Genomic DNA, 24,813 nt, shown 5'->3' on the forward strand with positions numbered 1-24,813 from the left:
ACTCTGGAATGCTGTGATTCTGACTTAACTCTCTCAACTCCACTTATATGTGAAATTTCCCATTAATCACTTAGGTAATTTGATAAATTTGGCAGCATTCCTCAAACAAAAACAAACACAAAACTTTTATCCTTCCTTTACACCATAACCCTACTGTTTCTTTATTATTTCCTAGACCCTTACTCTTTTCCTCACCCATTTTCCTCTCAAATACTTAGTAGTCAGAGATTGCCCCCTCACTGACATCCTTCACGTTTCTACTCCTTAGCATTCTTTAACCAGGCTCTAATTTTACCCATTGACTGAGGTATCTGGTTCTAGTAATAGTCAACTGAACCATGACTGACATCCTTTGGAAACTAGACCAGTGAGGAATGTCAAAAGCAGGAGCTAAAATCACAGCAATCAGGTGCTATACCTAGGAAAAATTGAATCTACTTTGCCTCATTTTTTTTTCTTCCCTTCTGGAGGTTGCTTTTATCGGAATTTCTCTCTACAAAGATATCCTTTTAGCTGAGTAATTAGTAACCAGTAAAAATCAGGAGAGCAGTAAAAAGAAGATGAACAAAGTTCATTTTGTAGATTGCATAGAACTTCAGTGGCCTAATGGCTTTGGAAAACTCTTTTTTAAGGCCATTTTTACTTATAGGATGAGGCTAAAGGCCTTGTGGTACAATGGAAAAAACCACTGGACTTAAAGAGATGGGTTTTTGTTCTGTCTCTGCCAACAGTTACATGATGTTGCACTATTCACTTGATGATTTGAAGCCTTAGTTTCCTTATCTCTATAATAAAGGGGCTAGATTAGATGACCTAAAAGGCCTATTTAAGTTCCAAAATCTCATGTCCCTATACTCAGTGAGAGGAGAGAAGCTAGCACCTAATCCTTGTTTCCCAGGAACAGATGATAGGGAAAACTTTACCTCCTGCTATGCTTACTGTTTTTGGTGAGACAAACCATCTTCTTATCTGATAGAGGGAGACAAATCATCTTCTTATTTGATAGCTAACCTCATTGGGATAAAGAATACTTGACTACAACTTCAATCTGAGTGTAGCTGGGATTATAGTGGGATGAAGAAAAAAGGAAGAATTCCCTGGTCACCTGATCAGAGGATGTATTTCAAATCCTAAGTAGTTGGACAAGGATTGTTATTAAAACCTGTTTATAGAAACCTTTATGTAGGTCAAGTACTTCAGTTTATTATTTGTACCTTATTATCACTACCTAAAGTAAATCGTTGTGAGGTCCATTGTACATAGATAAAAGCCATCAAGTATAAATGTTGTGTAAGTGTCTAGAGACCAGAACAAGTAGATTGAGATAGCAGTCTGAGAGCAGCTGACAGAAGGACCTGCAGTTATATTTAGGGAGAGCATCTTGACTACAAGCATCATGGGAATCCAGATCAAGTTTAGATGGTGTCTTCATAAGTGTTGGTGCTCATTTAGTCTTTGTTAGTTGATGGCTCACAGATGTCAACATACTTAGACGGTCACTCTTTTTAGGCTCAATCCCACCTATTTACCCTAAGTCTATGGGAATGTACTCCTTTGTATTGCTATATTAGATGTCAAACTTCATGAAAGAAAGGGGAAAAAAAACCCTCAAAAACTAGATGACCTCTTTATGCCCCCTGCTATAGTAGGATTCTTTGATCTACTTAATTTTTTAAAATTATTGTATTTTTAGTTTATGGATTAAAACAAGCATTTCCATAATATAATTTTTTTTAAAAAGATGATTGCACATGAAAATGCAAATCTATTATGTACAATTTGCTATAATCAAAGCCAATATTAATGGATCTCTTCTTGACTTTTAAAAGGAGATCTGTTAAATTTCCCTTGAAAGTGTTATCAGTGAAGAAGAATGACTATTCTTCAGTTTTCTGGGATTAACTGTAGGGGTCAAGAAACACGAGTTCTGGTCTTTGCTCTGTCATTAACTCGATAACCTTGGGTGAGTTACCTAATTTCTCTGGGGCCTCAGTTTCTTCATCTGTAAAATGTGGCTCTTAGATGAGGTGACCTCTAAGGTCCCTGTCATTTCTAACATTCAGTGAGGCTGGTTTTTGTCTTTGTATCTCCAGGGCCTACCTAGCATAGTGTCTTGAATATAATAAGTCAAATTTACTAAGTAATTGTTCAGTTAAGTTCTAAATCTGCTTTTCCATTTCTGTAGCAAAAGTCACCACAGTGATACTGAGCTCCCTGGTCTGGTGGTAAGAGATAGCTATTGACACTTGGAGGGAGATTTCATGTCCTTGAAAACTTAGAGGCAGCATTGTATACTGTGAAAAGTATTCCACAAGGAGGCAGGAAAGACTCCATCTGTCACATGTTAGCTGTCTAACCTAAAGCTAGTTACTTAACCTCTCTGGACTTCAGGTCTTCATTTATAAAATGGGAATACGAACACCTTACCTGCCTCGGATTGGACCAGATGATCTCTCTATCTTGAGGCCTCTTTCATTTCTCAGTTCTAGGAATCGTAGATTCTCCTCACTTAAATTACACTGCCTATGGGCATCGAGATGAGATGAGAGCATCTATCATTTTACTATACATAGTTCATAAAGACCCAGGTGTTTGCTGTTGTCCCTTCCATCTTGTGTCCTACTGTGCCCTTTTCTAGAAACCAAAATATAGCAAGTTATTGGTAGAGAGACTGTGTGGTACAGTGGGAAGAGGATTGGCTCTGAAATTAAAGGACCTTCATTCAAATCCTGATTACTTGGATAACCTTAGACAAGTCAACTCAATTTTCTTAGTCCTCATCTTTAAAGTAAGGGGTTTGTTCTAAATGGTCTTTGAAACAGACCCCCTCTACCTCTAAAGGAGGTATTCTTAGCTTTGTTTTTGTCCTATATCCCTCCAGGAGAATGGTGAATACTATGTAACTCTTCTCAAATAATGTATTTTTTTTAAATGCATAAAAGAAAATATATTAGGTTACAAAGGAAATTAATTATATTGAAATGTAGTTATTAAAATATATATGATATATGTGTAGATATGAGTGTGGATACACACACCCACGCAACACACACACACACACACACACACACATACACACACACATGCCTGTTAAGGATCCCTGCTCTAACAAATACATTAATAAATAGATAGATACAACAAACAAACAAACAAACAAACAAACAAACAAATAAATAGGGGCAGCTAGGTTGCCCAGTGGTTAGAGTTCTGGCCTTGAAGTCAGGAGAATGTGAGTTCAAATTCAGTCTCAGACACATGACACTTACTAGATGTGTGACCCTGGGCAAGTCACTTAACTCCAATTGCCTTACCAAAAAGCAAAAATCAATACATAAAATCAATAAAATCAAATAAAATAAATCAGAAAAGATCCCTACTCTAAAGCCATGATCTTATTGACCAGAACCTGGACCAGACCTTCTCACTTAACCCATTGTGTGACATGTCTACCTCTTCCCACACTTAACCTAAATGTCTTTATCTACAAAAGTCTCAGATTTCATTTTTGAAGAGGATTTAGTTTATTAATTCCTCCTTTTTTTTTGTCAGAAAAGTTGGAGCTTTGTAATAGTGATCCTTAATGAGTAGTTCTGCTAAACAAGAAGCAAGCCTACTTTGAAACCCCAATGTCATGTCTGAGATTTTCTCTAGCATCTGGTACTTGTCCAGCCTAGTCAATAAGCTGACATCCTTAAATTAGAAGACTAAATGTGGAAAGATAAATTTGATCCTGTGCTGAAAAGGGGAACAAGAAATGTCTTTGATAAAGGGCAGTCTCCTGTATGTGTCAGTGAAAAATAATATAATCTATTTGTTCCCATATATACACAAATGAGTATGTACATATATATATATATATGCAATCTGAATGTATATGTGTATATATATGCCTCTTACAATCTGCATATATGTGTGTATGTATAGACAGATAGATAGACAGATACATAATGATTAAGTGTAGGCTTCTTGGGGGCAATATCTAGAACATATATACATTTAAATATATTTCCACTGGTTATCTGACTGCCTCACACTTAATAAGCGAATTGTTCAATATGCATTCACACCTTTAAATATACATGTATTTATAGAGAATTGCTTTGGATCAAGTCCTTCATAATTATATGTTATTTGTGCTTCACGGAAGCTGACTAAGGTAGATCATTGCACAAAGTAGCTAAGGTAGGTCACTGAACATGTTGCTCATTGCACAGATATGAAGATGAGCTCATTTGTGTTGTGTATCCCAGTTCTCAAAATCCAGAAACTGCAAACTGTTGTCTGCGAGTAGAAAACATAACTGAAAAGACCAGTGTGTACCCAACCTAGTCCTTTTTATACCGAGCACACAGGGCTTATCTTTTGGTGTGAGACTATAGCCTCTGTTTAAAGAACTTGTATTAGCATTTTTGCCCCTTGGACTCACTCTTCTTGACACTTTTGCTCAAAGCAAACTGGACATATTCATAACTGATAACTACTGAACAAGTCCAGTGTGCCCTCACAGTGCTTAGCAGCAGAGTGCTTGCACATAGTAGGTGCTCTGTACAGATCTGTTGTTTGGCTTGGCTTTAGAAAACATGTCTAGAAATAATCCCAGAAGACAGCTCAGAAACTAGGCAACAGAGCTAGTGTTTTTATGTGTCCTTAGTTTCCAGTCTCAGTAAGAGGTGTGGTGGTAATGAGCTTGAGTTTGTGTATTTATTTGGTGACTTGGCTCTGCCCACAGAGGCTGGTGTGAGCCTTGTAAATCCATTGGACTTTGAGGAAATTTGTCCCCCTGGCAACAGGCCTCATATCAGTTTGCCTAATGACAGGTTGCATTTTGTCTGAGGTAACTGGAACTTTTATTCAGTGTGATATATTATCCCAAAGGGGGTTGGGTGGCGGTGTCAGGGAGGGGTGTGAGCAGGGGGTTGCCCCTCTGCGGCCAGGATTTTCTTTGGGAAATTGAGAAGTTTCAGTTGCTGTGAAGAATCAGTCAGAATGTTACACATTCAAGGTGCATCTAGGACTGGCGGTTTACTCTGCTACTGGTATAACTTACAGACACTGGGCGTGGTGAATGTGCCTACTAAGTACCTGTTTGTAGAACACAGACACAGCTAAAACACCAGTAATCTGAAACCAGTCGTGTTGGTTTTCTCCTTCCCTGGCTCCGGCAGCTGAAATATGCATTCCAGATGAAACCTGTGGGGAAACGGAAGAAAACATAACTTTTTGGGGGAAAAAAAGTGCAGCTTCAAGGGCAGTAATTTTATCCTTCAAGAAACCTTGAGGACTCTGGACATTTTGCGACTCCTCTGTTTCTCCGTCGTTCTTTGGTTTGGGTTTTGTGAATGCCCCTTCTGGGGTGGAGATATTTTTGCATGCTTTGGCCCGGCCCTCTGATTGTAATCAAAACTGAAAAGATGATATGCGAGCGGTTTTCTGAAGTTTTCTGCTGAATCTCATTTGAAACTCTCTTGGGCTACTCCTCCCAGAGAGCCAGACAGACGCTGTCAGCGCAGGCTGACCGGCCCAGCGTGTTCAGAGAACCTCAACTTTCTCAACAAGGAGGAAGTTGAATATAACCAGGAGCACGGCAGGAATTGGGGCGGAGCTCATCGGTGGAGTTCTCGGCTGAGATTACACAGTCGCCGGCTGACTTTCTCTCCTACAAAAAGCCTTTTGTGCCGGGAATAAATACGGAAGTGGCCGAAGAGAAGCCTCTCTGGGTTGTATGTAGTAAAGGTGCAAAGACTGTCGGCTGTTTGGGGCTGTAAAATTTGACAGACGTTTTAAAGTTGACTGTAGTCACCTCATGACTAAAACAGGAAGAAGGATACAGTGACCTAAGGAGAGACCAAGTTTGTTAACTGTGTCAATTGAGGAGACTGGTTGTCAGCCCTTGTTGGGTTCTTTCTTGTAAGTTCAGAGCAGATGGACAGGATAAACTGAGCTAGCGGGAGGATTGGCAGTCACTTGCATCAGGAACATATCTGAATGTTTTGGAAGACATGGAAGACGGGGACAGTTCTCTGAATGGCAGCGATGGCCCCAGAAATGAGCATCCAACAGAACATGGAATTGAAATAACCCAATCTATCCTGAGTAAGTTTTCCATGAAATCCTTTTTTGGATTTACTTCAAAATTGGAATCCACTAAGCCAGCAGAGGAGGATGCTGTGCTTAAAGCCTTCCGAAATTTGGGATCTGAGCCTCAGCTGCAGCTGGAAAGCAATAACAAGAACCAGGAGGCCAAGGCCCAGTCTCCACCTGTTCTCCTGAACTGTAAAGGTAATGCAGATGTGGAGCCTGAGCCAGAAAAGGAAGGATGCCCTGGGAAAGAACAAGATGAGGGGTTTCTTTTCAGGCAAGAGCTGCATCCATCCTCTGCTCTGAGTCCAAGCAGAGATGATGGTCTTCTTGTTCATGGGACCCTTGTCCATACCACCAGTGATTCAGAATCTGAGGGTGAAAGTCGGGAAGAGAAAAAGGGTAAAAATATTAGCAGTACAATGTCATTATCTGAGCCATCTGTGGACCCAAAAGAAACACCTGCAGAATCTCAAAAAAATGAATCCATGAATGAGGTGGATGAAATGGAGCTCAGTGTAGAAGTTTGCTCAGTGCCTCCGTCTGAGTCAATGAGTGATTTGGAGCAAAAGGAAGATAGCCTGTCCACAGGATCGGGTCCTAGACAAGACCATCCTGGGGAAGAAGATTCTCCCACCATAGCTTGGACAGTAGATAAGAGCTCATTTGTTGGAAACTCTGAAAATGCCTCTTCCAAAAAAGAAGCCTCGGGGGAGAAATCTTTCCAGCTCCCAGTCTTTTTTAGTGGGCTACGTGTGCTGAAGAAAGGGGCCACCACTGAGGGAGGTGAGACGATAACTGAAATTAAACCAAAGGACAGTGACCTGGCTTTGCTTAAACTGACGCAGCCTGTCCAAAAATCTCGGGCCCAACCAGGGACACTCTCTAGGAAGAGTGGGGAGAAAACACCTGACCTGAAAGCCACTCCTACTCTGTTAGAGCAGATCTCTCAGTTGCTAAACATTGATATACCCAAAACTGAACAAAAAGGAGAAGTACGTGAGCAGTCCAAGGAAGAAGAGATGGGTAGTGATACTGACCAAGAGAGTCAGTGCAAGGCTGATGTCCCATCTCAGAACGAAGAGCTTAAACCTAAGCCCCCAGAGACTGCCCTGGAGGCCTTTAAAGCCTTGTTTATGCGGCCCCCCAAAAAAGGGTCGACAGCTGACACTTCTGAGTTAGAAGCCATAAAGCAGAAGATGAGGCATGAGAAGGAGTCGCTAAAAGCTGTTTTTGAGAGGTCCAAGTCAAGGTCAGGGGACAGCTCATCTGATTCCAGAAGCGTACGTAGAGTTGCATTCCTATTACTTTAGGGCTAAATGGAGGTGGTTGTCCTTTTTCCCCACAGTCTTTTTCTGGGTGACTGTTAGCAGGGGATCTGCAAACAATAGTTGGTAAGAAATTAGGAATGATAATTATTCTTTTAATTTCTATTTGAGTATTATAGTGAACGTTACTCCAAAACAAACAAACAAACAAAAAAGAGTATCATAGGTACAAAAAGCAATCTAACCATGTGCTTTCAGTTCCTGGACATTCAGTCTCAGGTTTATAATTACTATGTCTTTTGGTTATGCTCCTGTAACAACTCAGTCTCTGCTTTGGAAATGGACTGTATCAGGGAAAATGAATAGAATTTCATTTGTTCAACAAGCACTTATTAAAACCTTCTGTGTGCCAAACACTGTGCTAATTTATTGCTTTTAAACCTTTGCAATTAGGAATGACAGGACTGAAAGGGACTGGTCGTTGCGTTTGGGACCCTGAGTAGCAGTGCATAGTGTAGTGGAAAGAACTGTGGATTTAGAATCAGAAGTCATGGGTTGTACTTCCACTTACTATCTCTGGGATTTTGGACAAGTCACATTCTCTTTGGTCTCAGTTTCTTTATCTCTCAAATGAAGGAATTACACCAGACTCTCTTAACTTTTTTTTGGTCCATGCTTATCATTGGCTCCCTGGGTAGTCTATTAAAACCTATAGCCAGAACCCTTTCTTTAAAAAACAAAATCGTTTTAAAATATATGAGATTACAAGGGAACAATTATGTTGAAATACAGTTATCAGAATATTAAAGAGATAAGTTCACTACCCCAGGTTAAGAACCCCTGTTCTAGAGGGTTTCTAAGTTCACTTCTAACCCTGACGTGTGCTTCTCTGATACTCCTGAAAGGGAAGAATGTTGGTAAAAATATAATACTAAGAATCAGGATACCAAAGATTGGTAGGCAGTGCAGTGGATAGAGTACTTGTCCTGGCATGAGAAGGACCTGAGTTCAAATCCTAACTCAGACACTTACTAGCTCTATGACCCTGGGGAAGTCACTGAACTGCTGCCTATCTCAGTTTCCTCATCTGTAAAATGGGGAAAATAATATCACCTATGTCTTAAGATTGTTGTTAGGATCAAATGAGATAAAATCTGTGAAACTATTAGCAGGTGCTTAATAAGTGCTTGTCTTCTAATCTCAGCTTTGTGACTATTAACCTTTTTAGTCACTTTACCTCTAGGAAATAAAGAGGTTGACCCTGTGACCTTCTAAGATCCTTTCTAGCTCTATTATTCTGTGATATGAGCTGGCTTTTCGTTCATTCTCCTCCTCACAAGTACCAGCTGCAAAAATTGAGCATGGCAGAGTGTAGAAAGAGACCCATAGGCTTTCCTTTAGTAAGCATGTTTAAAATTTTTTCCTTTTTTTTTTTTTTAAGGCAACTGGGGTTAAGTGACTTGCCCAGGGTCACACAGCTAGTAAGTGTCAAGCATTTGGTCTGAGGCTGGATTTGAACTCAGGTCCTCCTAACTTCAGGGCCGGCGCTCTATCCACTGCGCCACCTATCTGCCCCAACATGTTTAAAATTTTAAGGAAGACAACACACAAAAATAACCTAATACTAGGGAAGAGACAAAAAGTAAAACAAAACAAAACAAAAAACCCAAAACTGGGATTTGGGAGTCCTGGGATCTGTTTTGAAACTTTAAATGGATAACTCTGGAAAGGCTGAAAGAAATAGTTTCTCCATCTGAATGTTAGGGAATAGTACAGGGCGGGGTAATAATAATTTTAGTTTCTTTAATAAGAATAATGTTAGAATAAATGGGAAATGAAGCAAGTTGATGTAACTGAACAGCATAAGTAAAAGAACCAGATTTGTTCAAGGTATCTAGACTTGAATCCTGGCTTATATGACAAATCACTTAACCTTTCTGTTTCTCAGTTTCCTTATTTGCAAAATGTGAGGGTTGGAATAGACCATCTCTTAAGATTCCTTCTAAATCCTATGATTCCTTTATCATAAAACTAAAACAGTAATGTTACTAGAATTAACAAATATCTCTCCAATAATTTAGTGTCTTATATAACACTAAAATTTTCTGTTGGAATATTTACTCATAACATTTTGACTTACCATTATAAATTTGGAGTTAAGGACATTGAAGGATATGAGTTTGAATTTCTGCTGTATCACTTTACAATCCATGAGTCTTTGGGCATATTGCAATCTTCCTAGGCCTCATTTTCCTCATTTATAAAATTGTGCAGTTGGACTAGATGACCTCTGAGTCCTTCCCAGCTCTAAATCTATAATCTTATGATTTGTATACCTGGGAGAAAATAATTTCATGGAGTAAGTGCCATAAGTATGAAGACACAATACTGTGCCCACTGGGGAAACTGATTGCTTTAGAAAACAATTTTGCTTTAGCTAGAACGATTTTAACTTGAAGGTCATTTTGCTCTTTTTTTTCAAAGGCATATCAAGGAAATAAGAGAATTAGATATTGAGGAGGACCTGGAGAGCCATGGTTTGACCAGTAGTTGCAGGAAAAGACTGTCCTCACACTTTCACAGAACCCCTGAAATTGCTTGAACACCCTACAACCTTTACTATCAGTGTAAGAGTAGTGTCTTTAATTTCAAGTCTAATTAGTGGTTTTTATAACTCTAGGACCAAGTATATATGAAGAGGAAACAGGCAAATTTTCGTAAATATGGATATAGGAACTAGGCTTGTAATTTCATATGTGTATATGTATATTCTCTGTACTATAGGGAATCTCCAGGTGAGAATACTCCCTCTAACCTTGCAGGTTGTCAACTTCTCAACAACATGTTTAGAGCATTGAAATTTCAAGTAACCTGATCAGGGTCACACAGCCAGTATGTGTCAGAGGTGGAACATGAACCCAGATCTTACTGACTTTGAGGCCAGCTCCCTAGCCACTATGCCATGTTGCTTCTATTTCATAGGCATATTTAGTTTTATTATATCTTAAGTGTGTATGTCTGTATGGTGTCTGAATATATAGTATTCCTAGTTTCTGTAATAACTTCAATCCAACAAACATTTATTAAATCACAACTAGATTCAAGGCTTGGTGATAAGTGTTCATAATTCAAAGATGAACAATAGTTGTTACCCTCGAGTAGCTTATACTCTAATGGGAGTAGGGGTAAGTATAAGACATATATACAAATAAGTATGATACAAGGTAGAGGGTGATACAGGCAAAGGAGGCATTCCCAACTACCAAATAAAACATAGCTTTCATTTTTAAACCATTTATTGAACAGATACTTGCTAAACACTTGCTAAAATGCAAGGTCCTTTGATAAGCAAACATTTGGTATACAGAGGAGCATAAAACTGGTAAAAATGAGTCCAGAGGAAGACAACAATGATAGTAATTGGAACTCTCAACTATGTCACTGTAGTGCCCATTAAAGGAATCAGAAATGTTTAACCTGGGAAAGAGGAACCATAGGGGCTAGGGGGGAGGCATATCAATAGCTGCCTCTAACAGTGATCATGTGAAATTTGGGAAAGGCTTACTCTATAAAACTTCAGAGTGAAGAACATTAGAACTAAAGGATGGAAGTTACAAGGAGGTAGATTTTGGATCAATAGGAGGAATAGTTGGTTTTTTCCCTCCTAACCCACTAGATTATCCAAAAATCGAATGGACTACCTCATGAGCCAGTAAATTCATTATTACTGAAGGTATTCAAGTAGCTACAAGATAACCAGTTACTGTGGACATTCTTTTCTTTTTTTTAAATTCATATAAATGAGTTTACTTCTGAGGTCCCTTCATATTTATTCTCTCATTCTCTTTTATGAGAGCTCTAACCAGAATGATAGAAGAACTACGTAGAGGTAACTTTTAAAAATTCTTTTTCTGTAAAAGAAAATTGGAAAGGATTTAGAGCTAGAAGAAACTTTATACCAGAAGTTTTTGATCTGGGTTCGATGAATTTGTGTTCTGAAAAAATTTTTTTTTGATAAGTATGCCATTTATAACCAATTTCCTTTCTATAATCTTACATATTTAAGAGCATTATTCTCAGAAGGGGACTATAGGCTGGATCAGATTGCTAAAAGGGTCATTGAAACAAACAAAAAAATTGCATTTAATTTCACTCCCTTAAGGCTCTGCACAATAAGAAACAGAACTGAGATCTGAACCTGGTTTCTCCTAGCATATATTTAGCTCTCTTAAAATTGACCTTACTTATTAACTCACTGTAACATATTAAATGAGATGATGCTAAGATTTAGACTGCTTTTGTTTTCACCACAACTGATCATTTTAAATCATTGGAATAGAACCACATTGGTAATGAAATACACCCTTCATTGTGTGAATTAAATGAGGTAACGATAGAGATAACTGGCATCATTAAATTTTAGCAGCCACAAGAATGGATTGATACTGGCCACCTTCTATTCAACTTTCTTCCTCACCCCGCCTCCTTGCCCTCTTTTTCTTTAAAACAGGCTGACCAGAGTCCCACTGAGCAGGATGATAGAACTCCTGGACGACTCCAGGCTGTGTGGCCACCTCCAAAGACAAAAGATGAAGAAGAAAAAGTGGGATTGAAGTACACAGAAGCAGGTAAAATGAAAGGGGAGTGATGCCCATGATGCCACAAATCTGTCATGACAACTCAGGATTTTGTTTTGTTTTTAATGCTGTCAATTGGATTTAGTCTTCACTGGAGTTTTGCATTTTATTGTCATATTGTGCCTTTGCTTCTGAGGATTCCCTATTGCAGTGACCCTCCAACAATTTATTGTTAGTAAGTTTGTTCTAGAAGATGGAGAATAAATGCAGTGAAGTGACCGGAGCTCTTTGTGTGTGGAATGCTCTGCTGTTGTGTCCTGGGATTGCCTAGAGTGTATAAATTACAAATTTCTTGGGAAGTTGAGAGTTGGCTCTCATGCAGTAAGTTAGAGGGATCAGGTAGGGTTGCTTTCTTTTGTGGGTGATGAGGAGAGTATGCTTTAGGGCATTGCTTCTTTAGAGCTGTAATCTGATGTGCTCAGCAATGTTTTAAGGCTGGAGGGAAGTTGGGCCAAGTGAATGTACAGATGCTTTATCAGTTGTTCCTTCTCTTTTGTTATGCAATGTATTATTTATTCCAAGGCGAGTTCTAAATCTGCCTGATTTACTGGGAAACTTCCCAGCAGCTTTGCCATGCTCTATGAGAGAAGCAAAATCTGGGTAAATGGACCCTTTGAGTAGAGCTTACAAATGGAGACTTCCAGATAACAGAAATGTAGAAACACAAAATAGCCACATTGTATATGTATATGCATATGTATAATACATGTTTATAATGAAACTTGTTAAGGGTAGGGATGTGAATGGACTCATATCTGAAGATTGTCTATTTGCAGAACATTTCTTTGATTGTAGCTATGATTTTTTTAAATTTATGTACATATCCATAACTTAGCACAAGGTCATCACAGTTTTGGTTCAGGAAACTAAGATCTGGGGAACAGTCATTCTCCCTGAGGCAACAACCATCTTCCCATACCTCATTTTGTGGTCTTATGCCATGGTATGTCTTGTGTGTACAAGGGCTTGACTCGACTTTGGGTTATAAGCTGTCCCCTCCCTATAAGATCTCTTGCTATGGTAGTAGGACTATCTTATGGCCTCACTCACCACACTGAATTGCCCCAGGCAACCGTTTCAGCTAGTTACATTTCTGTTTATATATGTATTTTTTCTTTAATCGTAAGTAGCTATGGTAAGTAGACAGAATTTGGGAAGTTACATAATTTGATGATTTTGCACAATGAGTTGTCTTTCATTAATTTCTAAAAGGGTTGAGGCTTGTCATGTCACTCTTAAAAAACTTAGAGTCAAACAACCCGATAAATTTTGCCTGAGTATTTCTGAATGACTAACATCTTGATAGGACTTTTGAGATTTATTTCACAAACATTTCTTCCTCAGGTTTGATTACTAGAATTAGAAACCCTGTAGCTGTGTCTAAAGCTAATCAGCTATGTTGTGCTACTTGAATCCTTTTATGGCAAATTTGGAAAATGAAATGTAGCTATCTTAGCAATATTATAGCTGTCTTATTTAGCAATACTATTCTTATCACATTGTTTTTCTCTAGATCAGGCATGGTTTGGATGTTTGGAAAACATACTATAATGAGGCTCAGTGAACTGACAGAATTCTGTGAACTGACATTGATGACCTTAGTCTATGACCTTTCTTTACTCAGTTCTCCTGAGGGTAAAACTATTACTTTCTGTTAAAGTACTTAGAACAAGGAGATTAAAGGGAACATATTCCTGTAGTTTGTTTCTTGATTTCTCTCCCTACTACCCAAATCTTCACTAGTCTCCTCTAGTCTCATTTCATATGCCTGAGGAAAATTCTAATTAGATATTCTTGGCTTAGACCATGGTAATAATGTTACCTCTTCTGCCTGAAGCCTAGACTTTGCAGATACTTCCTTTGACTTGAGACCAAGTGACTTGGCCTCTGGTCACTCAACCAGACATTTGTTTGTTGCTTATCACGTGACCTCACCTTACTTCACCCCTTGTTTTCTCTTAGTCTAAGTTTCTCTGAGCGGATGGATGTAAAGTGTCTTTCTACTTTCTACTCATCTGAATTATGGCTTACGCAGGCTTGGTTGGGACTTTTACCCTATGGAAGTAGATCCTGTGGTCCCAAATGGATCTGTGATCTCTTGGATTCTGGTATTCCCTCCAGTGATGCAGATTGAAACCCATCTAGATTTGCAGAATACATTACAAATTATGTGTTAATTATGTGTTAAAGGGCAGCTAGGTGGCACAGTGGATAGAGCACCAGCCCTGAAGTCAGGAGGACCTGAATTCAAATGCGGCCTCAGACCAAACACTTGACACTTACTAGCTGTGTGACCCTGGGCAAGTCACTTAACCCCAATTGCCTAAAAAAAAATTACATGTTAAAATGATATAACTTGACCATCTTTTCCCCAAAATTCTAGTACAGGAGATCCACAGCATTGGTACCAGTGTTAAACTCTTGCTCTTGCCATGTGAACAACTCACCTTCTCTTCTTGTCATACAATTCCTTTATGACCTCCTTTACTCCTAGTCTATAGATTTTCTCATTGGTTCTATGTTAAAGCCTGTTCAGACTATTGCGAGCCTCTCCATTCCTTTGTGTGGTATTTTTCAGTACTTCAGATACAGCCATGTTTCATGTCTCACTGTCTATAGCAGCATTGCTGGTATTGAGCAGATGGGCCTTTACTTTTTTTCATAGGTCATATGATAATCAAACCACCATTTCCTCTCTGAAATGCGTTGAAGCATAGAATACCAGAAGATGGATTTGGAGCCAGAGGATCTGGGTTAGAATCCTAGATCTGTACTACTTTTGTGAATTTGGACAAGTCATCATCAGTGAGCTAATCAATTTCCTTATCTGTTTAAAAAAAAATGAATAGGCCAGACTAAGATCCTTTCAGATAATTGGGCAGAGGCAGTTCACCAGAGGAGGCCTATCAGACTATTATTTGAAAGCCTATTATTTTGTACACTTTTGTTAGACATTGAATAAAATGCAACCCTCACCCTAAAAAATCTTATAACCTACTTTAGGAGATTAAAAAGCTGTTTTGTTATTGTTGTTGTTGTTCCTATAATAGTAGTCTTGAGTAAATTATTCTTTCCTTCTGCTTGTCTTTGAACTCATCCACTATTGAAAGAATATCATTTTAACATGTAATTTTTTTTTTTTAGGCAATTGGGGTTAAGTGACTTGCCCAGGGTCACACAGCTAGTAAGTGTCAAGTGTTTGGTCTGAGGCGACATTTGAACTCAGGTCCTCCTGACTTCAGGGCCGGTGCTCTATCCACTGCGCCACCTAGCTGCCCTTTAACACATAATTTTTAATGTATTCTGCAAATCTAGATATCTGGAACTATGTACTTGGGGTAGGGGTGGAGAAAAACATAGGAAACCTCTCTCTACTCTTGAGTCCAATGAAGTTCTGCAGAGGCATGCCATGCTCTAAATCTTTACTTATTTGTCTGTACTCTGGGCCAGTCCTGGGTAAATCTGAGAACTAGACAGTTACTTTAGAGGCAGCAAGGTGGTATAGCTGATAGAGTGCTAGACCTGAAGTTGGGAAATTCTGAGTTCAAATCCGGCTTTATTAGGTGTGTGATCTTAGGCACATCACTTAACCTCTGTTTGCCTCAGTTTCTTCAACTCTGGAATGGGGAGAATAACAACACTAACCTTCTGGGGTTGTTGTGAAGATCAAATGACATAATATTTGAAAATTCTTGGCATAATGCCTGACACATAGTAGATACTTAATAAATGTTTGCTTCCTTCTTCCTTCTTCTTAGCAGTCATTTTCCTATTTTGAGCAGTCCCTTCCCTGTTGACATCTAGAGGAGGCGACCTGATATCTTAGGCCTGCCCAGCCACAGCTGGCTTCCTAACAGTTTGTTGTTGCCTTAATCTACCATTTTGGAAATCCACTTGCCTAAGTAGCTCTTCATCTTTGGGTTTATACTGAGGGTCAGTGAATGCATGTAAAATGAGAGGGTCTGACTAGATGACCTTTAAGGTCCCTTCTAACTCTTTAAAAAAACACTTTTTTTACAATTACATGACACATTCATTTTTAAAATTTTGAGTTCCAAGTTCTCTCCTTTCCTCCCTCTCAACTCCACTCATTGAGAAGGCAAGCAATTTGATATAGGTTCTACATGGGTCATCTAACAAAACATATATCCATATTAGTCACTTTGTGAGGGAAAAAAACACAAACCAAAAAAAAGTAAAAGAAATTAAAATTTTTTTCTTTTTTATTATTAATTTATATATTTTTAGTTTTCAACATTCACTTCCACAAGATTTTGAGTTCCAAATTTTCTCCCCATCTCGTCCTTCCCCCCACCCCAAGATGGCATGCATTCTGAATACCCCTTCTCCTAGTCTGCCCTCCCTTCTATCTCTCCCCACTTCTCTTATCTCCTTCCCCTTCAATTTTCCTGTGGGCAGGATAGATTTCTATACCCCATTGCCTCTATATCTTATTTCCCAGTTGCATGTGAAAACATTTTTTTAAACATTTGTTTTTAAAACTTTGGGTTCCAAATTTTCTCCCTTCCTCCCTTCCCACTCACTCTCATTGAGAAGACAAGCAGCTCAATACAGTTTATATATGTGTAGTCATGCAAAACACTTCCATAGTAGTTATGTGGTGAAAAACTAAGTATATTTCCCTTAATCCTATCCTGCCCCCCCATTTAATCTATTCTTTCTTTTGACCCTGTCTCTCCTTAGAAGTGTTTGCTTCTGATTACCCCCTCCCCCAATCTTCCCTCCCCTTTATCATCTCCCTGCTCACTTATCCCCTTCCCCCCCCATTTTCCCATAGAGTAAGATAGATTTCCATACCCAATTAAGTGTGTATGTTATTCCCTCCTTAAGCCAAATCCGATGAGAATAAGATTCACTCATTCCCTCTCACCTTCCCCCACTTCCCTTCCACTGTAAAAGCCTTTTCTTGTCTTTTTTATGAGATAATTTACCTCATTCTACCTCTCCCTTTCTCCTTCTCCCAGTATAATCCTCTCTCAACTCTTAATTTTATTCTCCAGGTATCACCCCTTCATCTTCAACTCATCCTGTGCCCTCTATTTATCTATCTGTCTAAAGATATACATACATATAATTTTTTCCCTCCAACTACCCTAATACTGACAGAGGTCTCATGAGTTACAAGTATCATTTTTCCATGTAGGAATGGAAACAGTTCAACTTTACTAAGTCCCTTATAATTTCTCTTTCCTGTTTACCTCTTCATGTTTCTCTTGAGTCTTGTATTTGAAAGTCACATTTTCTATTCAGCTCTGGTCTTTTCATCAAGAATGCTTGAAAGTCCTCTATTTCACTGAATATCTATTTTTTCCCCTGGAGGATTATACTCAGTTTTGCTGGGTGGGTGATTCTTGGTTGTGATCCTATCTCCTTTGACCGCTGGAATATTATATTGCAAGCCCTCTGGTTCCTTAATGTAGAGCTGCTAAATGTTGTGTTATCCTGATTGTGATACTTTAATTGTTTCTTTCTGGCTGCTTGTGATATTTTTTCCTTAACCTGGGGACTCTGGAATTTGGCTACAATATTCCTAGGAGTTTTCCTTTGGTGATCTTTTTCATGAGGTGATTGATGGATTATTTCAATTTCTATTTTGCCTTCTGGTTCTAGAATATCAGAGCAGTTTTCCTTGACAATTTCTTGAAAGATGATGTCTGGGTTCTTTTTTTTTTTCATGACTTTCAGATAGTCCAATAATTTTTTATATTATCTCTCCTGGACATATTTTCCAGGTCAGCTGTTTTTCCAATCAGATAGTTCACATTGTTTTCTACTTTTTCATTCTTTGGGTTTTGTTTTACAGTATCTTGATTTCTCATAAAGTCACTAGCTTCCAATTGCTCCATTCTAATTTTTAAGAAAATGTTTTCTTCAGTAGGCTTTTGGACTTCCTTTTCCATTTGGCCAATCTTTCTTTCTTTCTTTCTTTCTTTCTTTCTTTCTTTCTTTCTTTCTTTCTTTCTTTCTTTCTTTCTTTCTTTCTTTCTTTCTTTCTTTCTTTCTTTCTTTCTTTCTTTCTTCCTTCCTTCCTTCCTTCCTTCTTCCTTCCTTCTTTCCTTTCTTTTGCTAGGCATTGGGATTAAGTGACTTGCCCAGGGTCACACAGCTAATAAGTCTTATGTGTCTGAGGCCAGATTTGAACTCAGGTCCTCCTGAATCAAGGGTCGGTGCTCTATCCACTGCTCCACCTAGCTGCCCCAAATTTAGAAGTTAATTTCTTTTTTTTCCTCCCTTTTTTTCTTCTCTACTCTTTCCTTTTTTTTTTTTTTTGGTGAGGCAGTCAGGTTAAGTAACTTGCCCAGGGTCCCACAGCTATTAAGTGTCGTGTATCTGAGGCCAGATTTGAACTCGGGCCCTCCTGACTCCAAGGCCAGAGCTTTATCCACTGTGCCACCTAGCTGACCCTCAATTTTGCTTTTTAAGGCATTCTTCTCATTGGCTTTTTGGACCTCTTTTGCCATTTGAGTTAGGCTATTTTTTAAGGTGCTATTTTCTTCAGTATTTTTTTGGGTCTCCTTTAGCAAGCTGTTGACTTGTTTTTCATGATTTTCTTGCATCACTCTTATTTCTCTTCCCAGTTTTTCTTCTACTTCTCTTACTTGCTTCTCAAAATCTTTTTTGAGCTCTTTCATGGCCTGGGACCAATTCATATTTTTCTTGGAGGCTTTGGATGTAGGAGCTTTGACTTTGTTGTCTTCTTCTAGATGTATGTTTCAATCCTCTTTGTCATCAAAGAAAGATTCTGTGGTCTGACTTTTTTTTGTGCAGTTTGCTCATGATCACAGCTAATTACTTGAGTTATAAACTCTTTGTTAAGGTGGGGTCTGCTTCCAGTGTGGAGAATGTACTGTCCCAAGCTTCTGGGGTTTGTACAGCTGTTTTCAGAGGTACTTCTAGGGAACTGTAAATTTTCAGTTCTTCCAAGGTGGTATGATCAAAGGAGAGGTGTTTACTCCTTTCTTGGCCTGTGCTGTGATCTATGAGTGACCACAAGCACTCTTTTCTTCCTTGAAACTGTGAGGAGGATTTTCTCTGCACCACGAGTATGAGCTCCACCATGCCAGAGCTCCTCCTCACCCCAGGACCGCCACAGAACTGTGACCCAGATCCAAGCAAGGGCAAAGCAAGAGAATCCTGCACCAGCAAAAAGATCCCTGCAATCCTTCTCAGATCAGCCACTCAATTCCTCCTCAGTCTATGGACTGGAAGTTGCAGAAGCAGCCACTGCTCCAGGGCTGCATCTAGGGACTAGGACTGGGACTGGGACTGAGCTTCATTCTCACCACAGTCACAAACTTTCCTACTGACTTTCTAAGTTGTCTTTGGTATTCCTGGGTTAAGAAGCCTGGAAACCACCACAGCTGCCTGGGATTCAGTCCTCTGAGGGCTGCTCCAGGTTCACTGAGGACTGTTTTGCCTGCATACCATGCCAAACTGTGTTTCTTTCCCAGCCCAGCGTGATAGACCTTTCAGATCAAACATCCAGGTTGTCTTGGGCTGGAAATTTGTTTCACTCTATCTTTTTGTGGGTTCTGCTGGTTTAGAATTTGGTTAGAGCCATTTTTTACAGCTATTTGGAGGGGTTTGGGAGAGAGCTCAAGCAAGTCACTACTTTTACTCTGCCATCTTGGCTCCACTCCTGAATGTGTCGAAAGTTTTTTTTAAAGTATGTTTTCATCTGCATTCATACTCCATCAGTTCTTTCTCAGAAGGTGGATAGCATTTTTCATCATGAGTCTTTCAGAATTCTCTTGGATCATTGTGTTGCTGAGAATAGCTAAGTCATTCACAATTGATCATAAAAAAAATTGATGTTTCTATGTATAACATTCTACTGGTTCTGCACACTTCAGTCTGCATCAGTTCATGTAAGCTTTCCAAGTTTTTCTGAAATTATCCTGCCTGTCATTTCTTATAGCACAACAATATTCCATTACAATCATATACCACAACTTGTCTAACCATTCCCCAGTTGATGGGCATCCCCTCAATTTTCAATTCTTTGACACCACAAAAATATTTATATATATATATATATAGATGCTTTCCTTTTATATTTTTTTTTTAAATTTCTTTGAAATACAGACCTAGTAATGGTATTGCTGGGTCAAAAGGTATGCACAGTTTTATAGGCCTTTGGACATAATTCCAAGGTACCCTCCAGAATGGTTGATCAATTCACAAATCCACCAATAGTGCTTTAGTGTCCCAATTTTCCCATGTTCCTTCTAACATTTGTCCTTTTCCTTTTCTGCCATATTATCCAATCTGTTTGATAGATGTGAGGTGGTACCTCGAAGTTATTTTAATTTTCATTTCTCTAATCAATAGTGATTTAGAACATTTTTTTCAGATGACTAAAAATAGCTTTCATTAGTTCATCTGAAAACTACCTATTTATATACTTTGACCACTTATCAGTTAGGGAAGGACTTGTATTCTAATAAATTTGACTCAGTTTTCTATATGTTTGAGAAATGAGGCCTTTATCAGAGAAACTTGCTGTAAAAATTTCTTCACAGTTATGATTGTTGTGTATTTCCCTCCATCCTATTTTTTCTCATTTATCCTTCTCTCTCTCCTTTTACTCTGTCCCTCCTCAAAATTATGTTGCTTCTAATCATCTCCTATCACAACCTCTACCCTCTCTTCTATCAGTACCCCCTTCTCCTTTTCTCTTATCTACTTTCCTTCCTACTTCCTCATATGGTAAGATAGATTTTTATACCCAATTGAATGTATATATTATTCTCTCTTTGAGCCAGTTCTGATGAGAGTAAAGTTCAAGCATTGACTGCCACATCTCCCCTCCCATCTTCCCCTTACTGTAAAATGTTTTTTGTGTCCTTTTCATATGGGATAATTTACCCCATTCTATATCTCCCTTCCCACTTCTCCTTGTGCATCTCTTTCTGACCCCTTAATTTTACTTTTTTAGGTAGAGTTCTTAGGAGTCACCAATATTATCTTTGCATGTAGGATTATAAATGGTTTAACCTTATTGAATCCCTTATAATTTCTCTTTCCTATTTACCTCTTTATGTTTCACTTGAGTCTTATATTTGAAAGTCATATTTTCTGTTCTATTCGTCAGGAATGCTTAGAAGTCCTCTATTTCATTAAATATCCATTTTTATCCCTGGTTTGTATTCAGTTTTTCTGAGTAGGTGATTCATGATTGTAATCCTAGCCCCTTTGCTTTCTGAAATATCATATTCCAAGCCCTCCAGTCCTTTAATGTGTAAGCTGCTAAATCTTATGTGATCCTGACTGTGGCTTCACAATATTTCTTTCTGGCTGCTTGCAGTATTTTCTACTTTCTGAAATTTGACTATAATATTCCTGGCTATAATAATAGAGTTTTTGTTTTGGGATCTCTTTCAGCAGATGATTTGTGGGTTCTTTCAATTTCTATTTTATCCTCTGGTTCTAGGATATTGGGACAACTTCTCTTGATAATTTCTTGAAATATTATGTATAGGCTCTTTTTTTGATCATGGCTTTCAGGTAGTCTAATAATTCTTAAATTATCTCTCTTCAATCTATTTTCCAGGTCAGTTGGTTTTCCAATGAGATGTTTCAAATTTTCTTCTTTTTTTTCCCTTCTATTGTTTTGTTTTTGATGTCTCATGGAGTCATTAGCTTCCACTTGCCCAATTCTAATTTTTAAGGAATTATTTTCCTCAGTGAGCTTTTGTACCTCTTTTTCTATTTGGTCAATTCTAGTTTTTAAGAAGTTATTCAGTAGATTTTTGTACATCTTTTTCCATTTGGCCAATTATGCTTTTTAAGAAATTCTTCTCTTTAGTGGATTTGTATGCATCTTTTACCACTTGGTCTATTCTGTTTTATGTCAGATAATTTACCCTATTCTACCTCTCCCTTTCTCCTTTTACCGGTATAATCCTCTCTCACCCCTTAATTTTATTTTTTAGATATCACCTCTTCATCTCAACTCAGCCTGTGCCCTCTATCTATCTATTTATACATACATATAATTTTTTTCCCCCTCCAACTGCCCTAATACTGACAAAGGTTTCATAAGTTACAATATCATCTTCCATTGTAGGAATATAAACAGTTCAACTTTAATAAGTCCCTTATGATTTCTCTTTCCTCTTTACCTTTTCTATTCTGTTTTATAAGAGGTTATTTTCTTCCAATTTTTTTGTGCCTTCTTTACCAAGTTGTTGACTCTTTTTTTTTCATTATTTTCTTGCATCACTCTGATTTCTTTTCCCAATTTTCCCTCTACCTCTCTTATATGATTTTTAAAATCCTTTTTAAGCTCTTCCAGGAATTCTTTTTGGGCCTGAGACCAATTTATATTTTTCTTTGAGGCTTTGGGAATCTCTAATTTGACTTTGTTGTCTTCTGAATTTGTGTTTTGATCTCCCGTCACCACAGTAACTTTCTATGGTCAGGTTATTTTTGTTGTTTGCACATTTTCCCAGCCTATTTATTGACTTTTAACTTTATGTTAAAGGGCTCTGCTGGAGTGGAGGGGACACTGTTCCAAGCCTCAGGTTTTTTGTGGTATTGTTTTCAGACCTAGGTCTGGGGGGGGGGCAGTCTGTAAGTTTTCAGTTCTTCCAAGGTGGCATGATCTAAGGAGAGTGGTAGTCACTGCTTTCCTGGCCAGTGCTCTTTTCTGTGAGTGACCACAGCCATCCTTTTCAGCCCTAGAACTGTGCCCTAAGTTCTCGCTCCTCTGTAGCTGCATATTCTAGTGTGGTAGTATGCCTTCTCACCCTGGGACTGTGACCAGGAGTCGCTTATGGGCAATGCAACAGAGTCCTGTACCCAGCAAAGAGTTCTCGGTAATTTCCTTGTGACCAGTTGTCCAACCCCCTTACCATCTATGGGCCAAGAGATCTGAAGCCACTGCTGCCAATTTAGTCTCCCCCAAGCCCTACTGATGGCTTACCAGGGTGGGGGAGTGGGGTTGGAGGGGCACCATACTGGACTTCATTCTACTCTCACTGTAGTAAGACAAACTTCCTATCAACCTGTTAAGTTGTCTTAGGCTAGAAAATTGTTTCACTTCATCCTTTTGTTGGTTCTACCACTCCAGAATTCATTTTGAGGCGTTATTTTAAAGCTGTTTGGAGAGTAACTTGGTATCGGTATCTGCCTTTACTCTGCCATCTTAGTCTCTTCTAACTCCTAGTCTATGACCTATGAACATTATACCACACTGCAGTGGAAGACCAATCTTGATTTTAGAGAATTGAAAATAAAACATACTATTATTCATCCTCTGACAAAGAGGAGATGGACGGACTTAGGGTGCAAATTGGAACTTTTTTTTCTCTTTTGGACATGGACAATGCAAGAAATTTGTAGTGCTTAACTATGTATGTCTGTTACACAGTATTTTTTTTTCATCCAATGGAATGCTAGTAGGTGGGAAAAAAGAGATTTTTGTTCATTGAAAAAAAAAAAGAAATTTAATTTTAAAAAATTATACCACACTGACTTTCCAATTAGTACTAGGAAAGATAACTTTGAACTTGAAGACCTGACTTCATCTGTCTCATCTTCCTGCTGTATTCTAAATTCCTTAAAGGCAAGGGCATGCTCTTCTCTTTCTCTGTATTTCTAGCGCCTATTATAGTACCTTGAATGTTGTAGGTCTTTAATAAATGTATGTTGAATTGCCTTGAGCACAAGACCCAGATCTATCAGTTGTATTTTTTTTTTTGGTCAGACAGTGCTAGATAAGTCACTTAACCTCCCTGAACATCATTCTTTTTATCTCTAATAGCACCTATAGTGCTGTCTTCCTGAGGTTGTTGTGTGGCCCCCCAAAAATTGTAGGATCATAAATTTACAGACTGAAGATACCTCAGAAGTTGTCTGATCCTATTCTCACATTTTACAAATGAGAAAATGTATGTAAAACTTTGCAAACTTTAAAGCTCTATAAAATGTCAGTTATTACTATTGTTGTTATTACTCCTTAAAATGAGGATGGTGACCTGTTTTGGTGGCCAAGATTCTGAGTAATCATTAATATTTAATAAGAAAGCTTCCAGGTGGATTTTTGAACTGCATAGTCATTCAGGAAGGAGACTCTTCTGATAAAAATAGATTTTAGATTCCCCTGTGGTGAACCATAGGATACAGAAAGGCAACAACTTTGGTGACATAATAATGCAAAAGAGAATCTTAGAGGAGAAAGAGGCAGCACTCTTTTAAAAAAAATTTTTTTTTTAGGCAATTGTGGTTAAGTGACTTGCCCAGGGTCACACAGCTAGTAACTGTCAAGTGTTTGGTCTGAGGCCGGATTTGAACTCAGGTCTTCCTGACTTCAGGGCCAGTGTTCTATCCACTGTGCCACCTAGCTGCCCTGAGGCAACACTCTTAATGCTATGTGTATAAAACAAATTTTCTTTGTGCCAATAGCACTAGATTGAACCCTTTACTCTATGCTAGTTTAAATTCTCATTTTTAGACTCTTTTCTGCCTTTTCTAAGTAAAATACTAAGACTGTGGTAGGTCCAGAATAAGAGTGAGTAATTCATGGTCTAAAGCAAAATCTTGGTTAGCCAGAAAACTTGGAGAAGAGGATATTCTAATTAATTGAATCATTTGGTTAATGTACAGTTAAATGGAAACTTCTGTCCCACCTTTAATATTGAAAATCTTTCTTTTTTTAAAAAAATATTCTATTTTTCCCAATTACTTGCAAAAACAATTTTTAACATTCATTTTTTAAAAATTTTGAGTTCCAAATTCTCTTCTTCCCTTCTCTCTCCCCTCTCTGAAAGGTTAAGCAATTTGATATGTTATGCATATGTAATCAT

The 24,813-nt window shown here is 38.4% G+C and overlaps 1 protein-coding gene across 1 annotated transcript in view; it reads left to right on the forward strand.

Moving 5' to 3' along the window:
• The first annotated feature begins 5,603 nt into the window (after positions 1 to 5,603).
• The window catches only part of LOC110214783 (formin), a 356,877-nt gene continuing 337,667 nt past the window's right edge, over positions 5,604 to 24,813 (forward strand). The window contains 2 exon segments of the mRNA XM_020995886.2: positions 5,604 to 7,361; positions 11,857 to 11,974. Coding sequence (XP_020851545.2) covers positions 6,000 to 7,361; positions 11,857 to 11,974 — 1,480 coding nt within the window. The 5' untranslated portion in view covers positions 5,604 to 5,999.

Source organism: Phascolarctos cinereus, unplaced genomic scaffold (genome assembly GCF_003287225.1).
Source record: "Phascolarctos cinereus isolate Bilbo 61053 unplaced genomic scaffold, phaCin_HiC Scaffold_3;HRSCAF=262, whole genome shotgun sequence".
In the NCBI taxonomy this organism is placed as follows: domain Eukaryota; kingdom Metazoa; phylum Chordata; class Mammalia; order Diprotodontia; family Phascolarctidae; genus Phascolarctos; species Phascolarctos cinereus.